This window comes from Dendrobates tinctorius, unplaced genomic scaffold (assembly GCF_039654945.1).
Source record: "Dendrobates tinctorius isolate UK_male_01 unplaced genomic scaffold, ASM3965494v1 ptg000070l, whole genome shotgun sequence".
Taxonomy (NCBI): Eukaryota; Metazoa; Chordata; class Amphibia; order Anura; family Dendrobatidae; genus Dendrobates; species Dendrobates tinctorius.
Window position 1 is genome coordinate 72,872,493 of NW_027361738.1, and position 15,323 is coordinate 72,887,815.

General features: G+C 40.0%; 1 protein-coding gene across 2 annotated transcripts in view; it reads left to right on the forward strand.

The window, feature by feature from the left end:
* Positions 1-13,998, forward strand: part of RSU1 (Ras suppressor protein 1) — a 159,294-nt gene extending 145,296 nt beyond the window's left edge. For both annotated transcript variants that reach the window (XM_073581884.1, XM_073581883.1), the window contains exon 9: positions 12,985-13,998. In XM_073581884.1, the coding sequence (XP_073437985.1) occupies positions 12,985-13,087 (103 nt within the window). In that variant the 3' untranslated portion in view covers positions 13,088-13,998. The remainder of the gene's footprint in view (positions 1-12,984) is intronic.
* Positions 13,999-15,323: the final 1,325 nt, after the last annotated feature.

Genomic DNA, 15,323 nt, shown 5'->3' on the forward strand with positions numbered 1-15,323 from the left:
ACCAGCCTCATCCGGTCTAGAAGATCTATTTAATAATCCATTATAATTGATTCCGTTAATGCGCAAATTTCCATAAAATTACTGGACCTCGTTGGTGAATCAGCCCATGACTAATTCAGCTGTGTTACATCGGCACATCATGTGCTGTTACATTACGGGGCTGTATAGCTTGTCCTCGTAAAGTATTGTAAATTATATCAAATCTAGGACATTTCTGATAGATGAGGTTTGGGAAGACGTGGAGTCTTTTACTTGAAACCCCTATTTGGTCGCTCTGCCGGTGGAGTTAAATAGGACGGTGTGAGGAGCCGCGGAGGTAAATGGGCTGCTGACAGCGTGCGGATTAGGCTGATGGGAAGTAAGAGCAGTTATTTGACAATTTGGGAATCTATGTAGACAGCATCAGTGTTGCTGGCCGGCAGAGTCGGCTATTAGCTGACCGCCATGACAAAGTGTCATTTCCCAGAGAGCGCAGTTAAAGATATCAACGTGTCCATCTCCGAGGTCACCGTACCGATCTCTCACCACGGAGGAGCCGGCCGCGCCTGTATGACATGCAAAAAGCGGAAGTTGCCCTAGATGTAACTCATAAGAAATGTGAATGGTTAATCTGGCGCAGTAGAAAGCTGTACGTGGAAAAACTGCAATTATTTTTTACTTGAAATTCAATTATGCAGCCCTGTATAGATGAAGCTTCACGGACGTCTCACAAATCTGCTGTTTTTACAGAAAAAAAAGAACAAAGAAAATGAGCCGGAACAGATGTTTGTGTAAGTGTAATGTATAGGAGCCCGTTCACACTGTGGCCACGAGCTCATGTACATTGCACTTATACCACTTTATGTTCCGGCTCATTTCTTTTGGTTTTGCTGTAGTTTCTTGTACCTTGTACAAACAGGGGTGTGGCTCCCCATTTTTGAGCTAGACATCGCCTCTATATAGCTTCCCACGGACAGGTGTCTGCACAGTCGGGAATGTGTCTGCACAGTCGGGAATCAGTCTGCCCTGTCTGCATTGAGGTTGGCTGACACAAGGTGAGGTTTTCACACCAGAGATAGGATCACGTTGAGTACACCTTGTCACAGTGCGATAGATTTTAAACTTTTTTGATCAAAATGGTGGCAACAAAGTACCCCTGTGTTCTTTACACTTACTATTTACTTACTATAGGGTATATGCTCATTGTATTATGTTACAAAAAAAAAAATCAGTTGATCAGCTGATAGATGAAGGAAGCCTTGTGTGGCAGTATAATTCCCCAACAGTGGCCACTATAGGGGAAATGGGGTATTACATGCTGTACATGCGTGCAATATATGGACTGTCTGGGTCAGACACAATGTGAAAACCCAACTTTTGCCCCTAGAAAATTGCTGTATGACATAGCTGTTAGCCAAACGATGGTTCATCTGGCATCTGCCTCTCCTGAGTCTACCCATACACAGGAAAACTCGGCTCAGCCAATGGCTCCTATGCTCTATGAGAGCAGCATAATGTAGGAAAAGAGACCCTGATTCCAGTGATGTGGGTGCGGTAGTTGTGATACAGTTAGGACTTTCTTTGCTGTAGAAATAGCTGCTGCGCCCTGTATAACCGTCCACACCCCTGATTGGCAGCTTTCTGTGTACACTGTTTATTGACCGAAAACTGCTGGTGGGGGTGTGGCTGGACCAGGAGGCATGAGACAACTAGTCCTGTAATGATAATCTCCTGCTGATAAAACACTTATTGTATTGAAACGGCAACACACAGCCTAATAAGTGACACATCGCTGAAATCAGTGTCTCAGCCCCTACCTCTTGCAGCCCTCAGTTTACATAGCAAAAAACCTATTGACAGATTCCCTTTAAGGATATTATAGATATTATAGTTGAGGCATTAATTTTAAGATCTTTGTTAACCATTTTAATAACCAAATCTTGGATTTTCGGTGTTCCAGTGCAGAAATATAATTCAATGGGGCAAGAAAAAAAAAAGTATTATTGCTCGGCCCAAAAAAATTGAAAAACAATTGCTGTGATTGTCATACCGTAAAAATGCATATAAGTACACAAATGGGAGGATCTGCTATATAATGTCCGGACATCCAATACACAAGTCTACACCCACCCTACGTAGTGTCAGACTCAGTAATGTGATTTCTACGCTCTCCGACATTACGCTGGAAGTCCGTAGTGCGCCTGTTCTCGTACTGGTTAAGTTAAGCGGGAAAAAAAAGTAGTTTATTGGGATTTTTCTATGTAGCGATGCAAAATCTTAAGTGGGAAATTACAGCATTAAGCAAAATGTCATTTAATCTGAAAGGATCGCCTGTTTTCTTAAACGGTTAAGTAATGCGCCGGGCTGCCGTTATTGATTTCCTTCTGCATTTATTACTCGGAGGCTAAATTCACTGCCCTCTCCTGAGAGACCGCCGCGTGAACTGTACGCTTACCGGTGACAGCTGGGACCACCTGATACATAAGCAAGGACTTGGCCTAATATCCCTGCAATGGCTCTGGGAATTTTTATTAAGTAAAGGTACCATTAAAGCCGACAGGATGATAAAGCTTAATGAGCATCTTTCTCACATGATATTGGTAGCTTGCTGTAGCCGGCACTGGCCGCTCATTTGTCACCTCTGGCGCGGCCACCAGGGAGTCCACTGCCTCACTGTTTAGCTGTGTAGTCCTTCTCTTGTATCGTAGATACACATCAGACTGACGCATTCGGAAAACTAGATTTACTGTCTAATTCATTCGTAAGTTTATAAGTTTTGTTTTTATATTTTGGCAAATTCACCCGAAAAGCGTTAGAGAGGGTTCTCATGTTTGCTATCAATGAGGTTATTAATGGTCGTCTGATGAGGGCTCTGTTGCGCGGAATGCACCCGAGTAAATCATCAAGATCCACTGCTGGCAGCTGCTTTGTACTAGCTGACCAATGACATCACAGATGTGGATGATGGTAGACCAGTCTGGAGACTCTGCAGCCATATTCTGCTCTCAGGAGCAACATGTGGGTTTAAAAAAGGTCGCCTGGGAAACATTCACACTCCCTTGTGAAGGCCTCTTCATGGCCTAGCCCATGTGGTTTCGAGACCAATCTTTAGCTTTATTTGCATTAAATATCATAGATTCATAGAATGGTAGCATTGGAAGGAACCTTCAGGGTCATCGTGTCCAACCCCTTGCTCAATGCAGGATTCACTAAACCATCTCAGACAGAAGTCTGTCCAGATAAAACCAGGACACATTGATGAAGACGGCAGACCTCCATTTGAGCCTCCATTGCCGTCTTGCTCTGCAACATGATAAATTTTGAGAGTGATGGCATAAGGTCAGTGGAGCGCCTGAAGCTGGACGTCCGTCTCCTGGTCCAGTCTCATGCAGCGCCCTCTGTTTGGTAGATCTTGTGCATTCAGTGTGGCAGAACCTTCCTCAGATGACCATTAAGGACCTCATTGATAGCTGTTGAGGTTGTAAGTGGCGGGATTTTGCCACGTGACGCTTATACTTGAGATGTTTTGAAAATTATGTTTTTCCTTTCTGCAAACTCCATTTCTAATTTTTAGTTGTCTCTGAGCTAGTGGATGGAAACTAGTTGCTATGATGTTTCCCATACACCGCGCACACTGAAATGAGGGATTCCTGTGCTCATGTCTCTATATAGCACATGTTCAGAAGGAGCAGCAGCATGGAGGACATTATGTAGTGGCACTGAGCAGTGTAGATGTGAATCCTGCACTTGTCTGTGAGTGCTTCTCAGCTCTTTCCTCCTTTCTCTCAGACCTAAATAGGCAGCTGTAATCTCACCATCAGTGCGCTAGCAGTCTGTTTTGGGTGGATTTTAGCTATTTTTCAAAGTATATGGTGATTTTAGGAGTCACGGGGGGGGAGACGTGGCTCATAAGTGGAGAAAAAGTAGAGTTCTCAATTAGTATACAGTGTATCATAAAATTTCTTGACCATTTAAGATGAACATTCTCCTCCTATTATTAATAAGTGAAAAATAAACAGCCCCAAATGGCCCAATAAGAGTACAACTTGTAACACAAATATTGTAGACCATTTCATTAAAAAAAAGTTCTTTGCTTCCTGCATGGAGTTAAGATGCCGGGCAAATCTTAACAGAAGATTCTATTAAAGTGTCTTTTATTCTTCACTACAATATTCCAGTTGTCATAAAACTGACACTGGGATCCAGATGGTAAATCGTAATCATCTTATGCCCCCAAAATAGTCAGCGCTCTGCAGTCACGGTACATAAGTGCATGCTTGGCTGCATCTCAGGATAGCCACCTGCAGGCTAAAGCTGCTGAGATACTTATCCAAAGCATCAGTCCATGCCCTAATCTCACCCAAAGTAGTCCGACAGTAAACGACTATATCTGTATCCTACACGTATAAAAGGTGCGCAGCCTATATAAAGCTCATCAGTGGAATAATGAATATCGATGGCATCTGATGGAATAAAGCAGCTGTTGCTTTGCTGGTTCGCTGGCCCACTGGACAGCACTTTTAAGATTCTTTCACCGCATAGTGTCCACTTCTCTGTCCATATACAGAGGCTAATGGCCAGGAACCCCATAAACAGTATGCCGCTGTCGTAACGCTGCCAGAACTGAAGGGTAGGGCGGAAGTGGATGCGATAATCATGGATGTAATACTGGAGCCTCATAAAAGGGACAATATCCTTAAAAAAAAAAAAAAAAAAGATGGAAGAGGCAGTTTTTCTTATTTATGTAAATGTTAGCGGTTTCCGAAGTTTGGGATTTGTCCATTGCAATATCCCCTTTTTCTTGAAATCGTATAGGCCACCTGAGAGCCCTCCATTCTCTGTTTGTATTGTGTATTGGAGAGCTCGTAGCAGCTAGTAGTCACCCACTAGCTCAGAGACAGATGAAAATTAGCTAAAAAAACTGGTAAATAATGCTGGATACAAGTCATGTAATGGCCAGAAATATTCCTGAACGCACCTGAAACAAAAGTTCACTTTAAAGGGGAAGTCCAGTCTCGGAAGAAATGCCCCATTTAAACACACTCACCACTTGTCCCCTCCCTTACCTAGAAAAAAAAAATCTGGATTATATGAAATAAATTACAAAAAAAAAAAAAAGCAACTTCACAAACTAGTCACCATCAAAACTATAATAAACCTAAGGACTCATGTAACAGGTAATTTAGTGCAAAACATGGAAAGATTTAAAAAAAAAAAAAAAAAACCAAAAATATTTTTATTTCTAAATTTGTGTTAAAAAAAATCTGTAAATTACACCGTAATTTATATATACCCCAAAACAGAGCCAAAAAAATAAAAACATTTCTCCAAAATTAAAACAGGGCCTCGTGTTTCTGAAAGAAATTAAGTAATGACTGCTGAAAGGTGTAGAGCTAAAAGCAAAAAAAAAAAAAATTGGTCATTTAAATAGTTTTAGGCCTGGTCATTTAAAGGGTTAATATATCTTTATAGAGATCGGCACTGTTTTTTTTTTTTTTTGTTTTTTTTTTTAAATGCAAAATTCTTACATAGTCTTAGTTTTAAATGATATATTCTTAAGTACCTGTGATGACCACTAGGGGGAGCCTACTGCGCACGTTATTGTTGGGCTCTATGAAACAGTATGCAGTTGGCCCCAAAGCGCCCTCTATTGGTGGCGGCAGGAAATCAGGAATGAGCCCTTGAATTAAATCTTACGTCCATGCAGAAGGATTTGGAGCTCAGTATCCGAGAAACGCAGACTCTGATGTCTGTGAAGATAGAATAGGAAATTCACAGAATTTTAAGTCTATTTAAATGAATTGTAATGGTTCTTGGATACTCTTTATTTTTTTTTTAGTTTTTCTGACATTCAGTAGGCTGTTGTCCCTTAACATTAATGCTGCAAAAGGGAAAATGTACTATTTATATAAATTGCACTCACTAGTTTGGAGCCCATGTATGATTGACATGTGAAGATATGAGGGTATATTGCACAAGTTGCAGATGAAGCCTGGATGAGGTAGTCACCTGACATTCTGACCGTCCAACTGTATAGACAGGGCCAGAAGATAGACTGGTAGCACAAACTCCTCGTGTCAGATGCCACTCTGGTTTACGGCATGGACATGTCACCGTGGGCTCTGATTTCTTTGATTTATCAAGTAACATTTGATAAGCAATTACCTGCCCTAGTTTCTGCTCCGGTGGGATTTGCAGTCCTTTTATTATTTAAAGGAACTCTACCTTCATACCTTTTTTTGCTCAGTTGAATTACAATATTTTGCTCTCTGCTGTAACCGCATTCAGAAATAAATATTAGCAGCTGGCTCATTAATAAATGTTGCATGTAACTACTATAATACTGCCCCTATGTACAAGAATATACCTACTATAATACTGCCCCTATGTACAAGACTATAACTACTATAATACTGCTCCTATGTACAAGAATATAACTACGATAATACTGCCCCTATGTACAAGAATATAACTATTATAATACTGCCCCCTATGTACAAGAATATACCTACTATAATACTGCTCCTTTGTACAAGAATATAACTACTATAATACTGCCCCTATGTACAAGAATATAACTACTATAATACTGCTCCTATGTACAAGAATATAACTACGATAATACTGCCCATATGTACAAGAATATAACTACTATAATACTGCCCCTATGTACAAGAATATAACTACTATAATACTGCTCCTATGTACAAGAATATAACTACTATAATACTGCTCCTATGTACAAGAATATAACTACGATAATACTGCCCATATGTACAAGAATATAACTACTATAATACTGCCCCTATGTACAAGAATATAACTACGATAATACTGCCCCCTATGTACAAGAATATAACTACTGTAATACTGCCTCTATGTACAAGAATATAACTACTATAATACTGCTCCCTATGTACAAGAATATAACTACTATAATACTGCTCCTATGTACAAGAATATAACTACTGTAATACTGCTCTTATGTACAAGAATATAACTACTATAATACTGCTCTTATGTACAAGAATATAACTACTATAATACTGCTCTTATGTACAAGAATATAACTACTATAATACTGCTCCTATGTACAAGAATATAACTACTATAATATTGCTCCTATGTACAAGAATATAACCGCTATAATACTGCTCCTATGTACAAGAATATAACTACTATAATACTGCCCCTATGTACAATAATATAACTACTATAATACTGCCTCTATGTACAAGAATATAACTACTATAATACTGCTCCTATGTACAAGAATATAACCGCTATAATACTGCTCCTATGTACAAGAATATAACTACTATCATACTGCCCCTATGTACAATAATATAACTACTATAATACTGCCTCTATGTACAAGAATATAACTACTATAATACTGCTCCTATGTACAAGAATATAACCGCTATAATACTGCTCCTATGTACAAGAATATAACTACTATCATACTGCCCCTATGTACAATAATATAACTACTATAATACTGCCTCTATGTACAAGAATATAACTACTATTATACTGCTCCCTATGTACAAGAATATAACTACTATAATACTGCTCCTATGTACAAGAATATAACTACTATAATACTACTCCTATGTACAAGAATATAACTACTATAATACTGACTCATATTAGAAGAAAATGGAGCTGAGCGAGTTTTGTTCTTTTTTTGCTGTAAACCTTTCCTCTCTTTGATGGAAGTTTTATGTTGAAGTTTCCCTCAGAATTAGAGAATGTAAATGTTTCCCCTGACCACTTAGTTGTCTGTTCGGGCAGTCACCCGTGACAGATGTATCCATCATTTACCTCTTGTCTCAGTGTTTGCCCCTAGTGCCTGGTATTCTAATTGTGGAATAGTTTGTCAACATGTAATCAGTAGTACTTATTAATGTGGCATTGATGTGTTGGTAGCAGTGTCGGGACAATCAATCATGCGGGGAGAGCTGGGGAAGATTGTGACAGCATTATTCTGTCACATATTCGAGCCCTGGGGTCTTCTGGCGAAACGTTCTGCTTGCAGCACTGTTAAATGTCTTCACTATATCCAATCCTGTCAGATGTGCTTCTCTGTCAATGTTTGTAATACACCGGAAAAATCTGTGTCTGCTTGTAGGGAAAGGGCTCAGTGTGAGATACAATAATATCAGCGTGCTTATGTGCTGCAATAAATGTTATATGTGTGAGGTTGGTGGCGGTGGGAATTTTATAATAGCAATATATATATATATATATATATATATATATATATATATATATATATATATATATATATATATATATAGATATAGATATATATATATATACATACAGTGGGGAAAAAAAGTATTTAGTCAGTCAGCAATAGTGCAAGTTCCACCACTTAAAAAGATGAGAGGCGTCTGTAATTTACATCATAGGTAGACCTCAACTATGGGAGACAAACTGAGAAAAAAAAATCCAGAAAATCACATTGTCTGTTTTTTTTTCATTTTATTTGCATATTATGGTGGAAAATAAGTATTTGGTCAGAAACAAAATTTCATCTCAATACTTTGTGATATATCCTTTGTTGGCAATGACAGAGGTCAAACGTTTTCTGTAAGTCTTCACAAGGTTGCCACACACTGTTGTTGGTATGTTGGCCCATTCCTCCATGCAGATCTCCTCTAGAGCAGTGATGTTTTTGGCTTTTCGCTTGGCAACACGGACTTTCAACTCCCTCCAAAGGTTTTCTATAGGGTTGAGATCTGGAGACTGGCTAGGCCACTCCAGGACCTTGAAATGCTTCTTACGAAGCCACTCCTTCGTTGCCCTGGCGGTGTGCTTTGGATCATTGTCATGTTGAAAGACCCAGCCACGTTTCATCTTCAATGCCCTTGCTGATGGAAGGAGGTTTGCACTCAAAATCTCACGATACATGGCCCCATTCATTCTTTCATGTACCCGGATCAGTCGTCCTGGCCCCTTTGCAGAGAAACAGCCCCAAAGCATGATGTTTCCACCACCATGCTTTACAGTAGGTATGGTGTTTGATGGATGCAACTCAGTATTCTTTTTCCTCCAAACACGACAAGTTGTGTTTCTACCAAACAGTTCCAGTTTGGTTTCATCAGACCATAGGACATTCTCCCAAAACTCCTCTGGATCATCCAAATGCTCTCTAGCAAACTTCAGACGGGCCCGGAAATGTACAGGCTTAAGCAGTAGGACACGTCTGGCACTGCAGGATCTGAGTCCATGGTGGCGTAGTGTGTTACTTATGGTAGGCCTTGTTACATTGGTCCCAGCTCTCTGCAGTTCATTCACTAGGTCCCCCCGCGTGGTTCTGGGATTTTTGCTCACCGTTCTTGTGATCATTCTGACCCCACGGGGTGGGATTTTGCGTGGAGCACCAGATCGAGGGAGATTATCAGTGGTCTTGTATGTCTTCCATTTTCTAATTATTGCTCCCACAGTTGATTTCTTCACTCCAAGCTGGTTGGCTATTGCAGATTCAGTCTTCCCAGCCTGGTGCAGGGCTACAATTTTGTTTCTGGTGTCCTTTGACAGCTCTTTGGTCTTCACCATAGTGGAGTTTGGAGTCAGACTGTTTGAGGGTGTGCACAGGTGTCTTTTTATACTGATAACAAGTTTAAACAGGTGCCATTACTACAGGTAATGAGTGGAGGAAAGAGGAGACTCTTAAAGAAGAAGTTACAGGTCTGTGAGAGCCAGAAATCTTGAATGCTTGTTTCTGACCAAATACTTATTTTCCACCATAATATGCAAATAAAATGAAAAAAAAACAGACAATGTGATTTTCTGGATTTTTTTTCTCAGTTTGTCTCCCATAGTTGAGGTCTACCTATGATGTAAATTACAGACGCCTCTCATCTTTTTAAGTGGTGGAACTTGCACTATTGCTGACTGACTAAATACTTTTTTCCCCACTGTATATATATATACTATTTTTAAAATACACTTGTAATTAGTGTACCTGTCATTTTAAGGTGAACTGAGAAAAAGCCGTTGTGTATGCACATGAGGAATAACACTATTTCTGACTTTTAACCAGCAATTTCACCAGGTTTCACCTCTGCAGGCTCTGGCTCTAAATTTAAGTTGTCTCTGAGCTAGTGGGTGGGTAGAGACTAGCTGCTATGATGTCTCCCATACACAACATGCACAGGAATGAGTTATTCATGTTCTACTGTCTCGATTGAGCACATTTTCAGATGCATCAGCAGCATAGAGAACATTTTTTAAATCCGTACTGAGCAGTGTAGCTGTAAATCCAGCTCTGCAGTGAGCTAAAACACTTACTAGAATGCAAAAGCACCTTCTGAGTGTCGCGCTCTGCTCCTCCTTTCTCCTTAGGCAGCTGTAACCTGCTCCATTAGTGAGCTGGCAGTCTATCCTGTCTTTAAACAAGGGACGATGTCAGTAATTTTCAGAGTGAATGATGCTTTCAAGAGACAGAGGGGAAAAGAAATGGCTCATGAGTGGAGAAAGAAGAGGATTTTTCTTATAAAATCTTATAAAAAAAAATGTACTTTTACTGTTGATTTATGATCTCATCATTTAAAAGCAATGCCCCCCCCCCAGTAGTCACAAATTCAGCAATGCATAAAACTCCAATATCATTTACAGGACAGAATTGATTTCCTAAGTGACATAATTTTCACCTCCAACTTTCATTCGGTCCCATAGATATTTAATAGAACTGAGGGTGGTATTTTTTTTACACATATATTGGAAATGTCAGCCCACCAAACTAGATACCGTAATTTCAAGCTCCGGAGTACTGGGAGGATTCACATGGACTGTTAGTTCAGGTGACAGTCTCTCTATGGGCAGGACTCGTAAAATAGCAGAGAGAGAAATTTGGCCTTGATGCGATAATTATAATATTATGTCTTTGACCACCACTAGGGGGCGACACACTGTACAGTTTTATTATTACATTGGGTTTCCAAGAATAGTCACTTCACCTTTCCATATAGGATAGGTGACTCATGTCAGATTTCTGGGAATCCCGATGCTTGGATCAATCAAGGGGACATCTTTTAAGGATAAAAATGGAGAGGTGCCTGCGCTCGTGCACTGCTCTCCGACAGTTCTATTGACGCTAAATGGAAAATCACCTTTTTGCTTGGCCCCGCCTTTATTCCAGCCAGGAAAGGGTCCAACATTTTCGGCATCAGTAGGAGTCCCAAGTGATTTTGGAAAGCATTTGATTTTTTTAAAAATTTAGTTTATTAAATGTAATCTACAGTTCCTTGCAAAGTATTCACCCCCCCCCCCCCACCTTGGCCTTTTTTTGCATTTTGCTGCCTCACAACCTGGAATTTGCTGTTTTTATTTGAGGGTTTGCATCAGTTCATGTACAGAACATGCCTACAACTGTGAACATTTGGTTTTCTTTTAATTGTGAAGTAAAAAACAAGTATTACAAACAGTGTGCATAACTATTCACCTTCCAAAAGTCAGTACTTTGTAGAGCCTCCTTTTGTGGCAATTACAGCTGCAAGTCACTTTGGATAAGTCTCCGAGGTTTCCACATCTGGCCACTGGGATTTTTGCCCATTCCTCAAGGCAAAACTGCTCCAGCTCCTTCGCGTTAGATGGATTCCTCTGGTGAACAACAATCTTCAAGTCTGGCCACAGATTCTAAATTGGATTAAAGTCTGGGCTTTGATTAGGCCACTCCAAAACCCCCTTACACCACTCAAGAATTCCTTTAGCAGTATGCTTTGGGTCATTGTCAAACAGGGGCTCCAAACAGCTGCTGCTCGAAACAGCTGATTATCGGGAGCGCTCCAGTTAGCCAGTTTCCGAGGCAGCTTATTTGGTAAGCGCTATAGCGTGCCGAATAAGGAGGGAGCCAAAGATATTCGCTCATCTCTAGTGATGAGCTGTGTTGGTTTAGTGCCAGACATGGTGTTTACCATGGTGGTGTAAAAGTTCAATTTTGGTATCATCAGGCCTCAGCACCTTCCTACATACATTTGAGGGGGACGCCCACGTGTCTTTTGGCAAATTCAGAACGAGCAATACAATTTGTGTGTAAGTAAAGATTTTTTTCTACCCACTCTTCCATAAAGCCCACCTCTATGGAGTGTCCGGCTTGTTGTGGCTGAGAGTTTCGGTGGGCGGCCCCCTCTTGGCAGGTTTGTTGTGGTACCATGCTCTTTCCAATTGATGATAATGGATTTGTTGGTGCTCCAGGGGATAATCAGAGATTAGGATATTTTTTTTATAACCCAACCCTGACTTGTACTTCAGAACAGCTTTGTCCTTGACTTGTTTGGAGATCTCCTTGGTCTCCATGGTGGTGTTTGGAGATCTCCTTGGTCTCCATGGTGGTGTTTGGAGATCTCTTTGGTCTCCATGGTGGTGTTTGGAGATCTCTTTGGTCTCCATGGTGGTGTTTGGAGATCTCCTTGGTCTCCATGGTGGTGTTTGGAGATCTCCTTGCTCTCCATGGTGGTGTTTGGAGATCTCCTTGGTCTTCATGGTGTTTGGTTAGTGGTGCCTCTTGTTAATGGTGTTGCAGCCTCTGTGGCCTTTCGGTAAAGGTAAAGTGTATATACTGACAGACATGTGACACTTAGATTGTACACAGGGGGACGTCCTGTCACTAAGCATGGGACTTATGAAGGGAATTGCTAGCATCAAAATTTTTTAGGGGCCTCACAGCAAAACAGGTGAATACATATGCACCTGCCAATCTTTAGTTATTTGATCCCATAAATTTAATTTGTGCCTATATTTTTCTCACTTCACCATGTTAGACTGTTTAGTGCTGATGGATCACACACAAATTGGATGACAAAAATATTTAAACGCAGGTTGTAATGTAACAAAATGGGTAAAAAGCCAAGTGGGTGAATATTTTTGCAAGCCACTGTATATGTTTTCTTATATCATTTATAAATTTTTGATATATACTTTTGTTATATTTATGTTTCTTTACTTTTGGTTTAATGCATAATATGTGACCTTATCTCTTTCTTTTATTCTTAGCCTTTATGGAAGACACATGCAAGCTAACCCAGAGCCCCCAAAGAAGAACAATGACAAGTCTAAGAAGATCAGCCGCAAACCTCTGGCAGCGAAGAATAAATAGATTATCGATATGTCCTCGGCTTTCACACCCGGTTTCTGCATGTGCCTAATTATTTCTATTTATTTCACGAAATATCACATCACGGAGAAACAAAAAAAAGTTTAAGGCCGATATAGTATTGACCTTGTTTGTCTTCCCGATATTCTGCCGGAGAAGATGGCGCATTATTAGCTATGCATCTATATCTGTTACTCGTATATATTGTATATACAGTCACTGCCATTAACTCTTGCTGCTCTCCGTCATCTACGCAAAAGAAAAGTATTCTTATTATTCCATTTTATTGCCAAATGTGCAAATCCACCTGTAATATAAAGCTTACCTGTCATGAAGTTCTACTAGTGCACAATATGTAATCTGATGTTTATCTTTTTATTATTCCTTTTTTATATACGTATATATTTTTTTTCCCAGATTATTTTATAGCATCCAAGTGCCTATTTGCCATAGAATAGCCAAAGGGGAGTGATAGTAGAACTCGCATCCAGACCCTGTGCTTATCGCAGCCAAAGACCCCCCCAAAAAAATGGCCAGTGTTATAAATTGCACATGAAGGCTGGGGGTCCTATGATGGATTTTTGTATTGGCCCTTAGGGAAAAAAAAGTGTATGTTCGATTAAAGTAACCAATTAGGATCTAACTATCGTTTTTTGAGAACCGTTTTAGGAAATGAAGGGTTCAACCGATTCACTTTTTCCTTTTCACTAGTTTTGCGATGTCTCCATATACCGTATTTGCCAACCTATATTATAACACAACCTGCTTACATCTTTCCACTTGAGTAATAAACCCTGGTTTGATGTCTTGGAGTTATTTTTTGTTTTTGTTTTTTTTATCTTTACGAAATAATTTTGGTGCTCCTGTTTTTAAAGAAAAATGTATTGACAAAATAAATAATATTCTTTGCCGTATTGGTGTACATTATATAAACTGCCATGTCTGAGGATATAGTTTTACAATTTTTCTTTCAATTTTTTTTTTTTTAAATTAATTTACCCAGCTAAGGTGTGACCTTTTTGTTTAACCCTTTCACTGCCAAGGATGTATGTAATTAGGGATCATTTTCGAAACTTGCCGTTCATAGACTGTGAGATGTTAAAAATCAGAATCGTAGCTTTCAAATGATACCTATTGCATCAATATTCCATGTACAATGTACAGATGAAGTAAATGGCATCAGAAAGATGTTGTGGTCATCTCTTCCCGATTCTTGGTGTCCAGGAGCTTTTCTTCAGGTTATCCCCCCTTTATAAGTGGTAATGATGCCATTATTTAACGCCCTTCGGCTCTGTCTCGAGTCATGGCGACTGGATGGATGAAAGATCCTTGTAGGAAGATCGATCTTGTGCAAGCCTAGATAGGTCCACCAGGGTCTTCTCCACCTTTATCTTGATTGTATCAAGCCATTGGTTGCTGCTCTTCCACTTCGCCTTGTTCCTTCTATTCTTCTGACCATGATGTCCTTCTCCAGTGATCGTTCTCTTTGTATGATGTGTCCAAATTAGGCAACTCGTAGCTTGGTGATCTTTGCTTCCAGTGACATGTCTGGCTTGATTTGTTCCAAAAATTATACCAACTGGTATAATATTCCAGTTGCATTATAAGAGATGGAGCAAGTGACCCCATGAAAATTACAGCTTATTGTCCTCAGTCCATCTGGCCCCATGGGTTTACAGGAGCTTTTCTTCATGTTATCGCCCCTCACACAGCACAGCGGTCATGTATGCTCCGATTGTCACATTTAGGGTGTGAGAGAGGGTTTAAAATATAATCACACTCATACCTAATCGGGACATTTGTCAGATCCAGTGGTCCTGCTGGCATGTATGGCACTTGACCAACTGTGACGAGGTTCATCGGAACGACGACGCTGAAAAAGTGGGCGTTGTTTATTTGCGAGTTATGGTTATTTTATTATGGCATAACATTGCTTGTTTTTAGGCTTTGTTCATAATATCGCCACCAAGCTCTTCCTTTGTTTCTATCAGCAGGTGATGTCAACACTGAAAAAGATCAGAAAATTAGAAATGGTTAAATTCTATCACGAGCTTACACCAGAGGGAAGGAAATGAGTGAATCTGAAATGTAAAGTTGGGGGTTTGTACTGGACACGGACAAGGGACAGCGAGTCAGTGAGTTTGGGCAAGGTTCTAGTACCCAAACCGAACTTTGGACTAAAGTTGTTTTGAACCTGAACATCCATGGGTCCTCTTATCCCTAGAAATGACTAATGTAA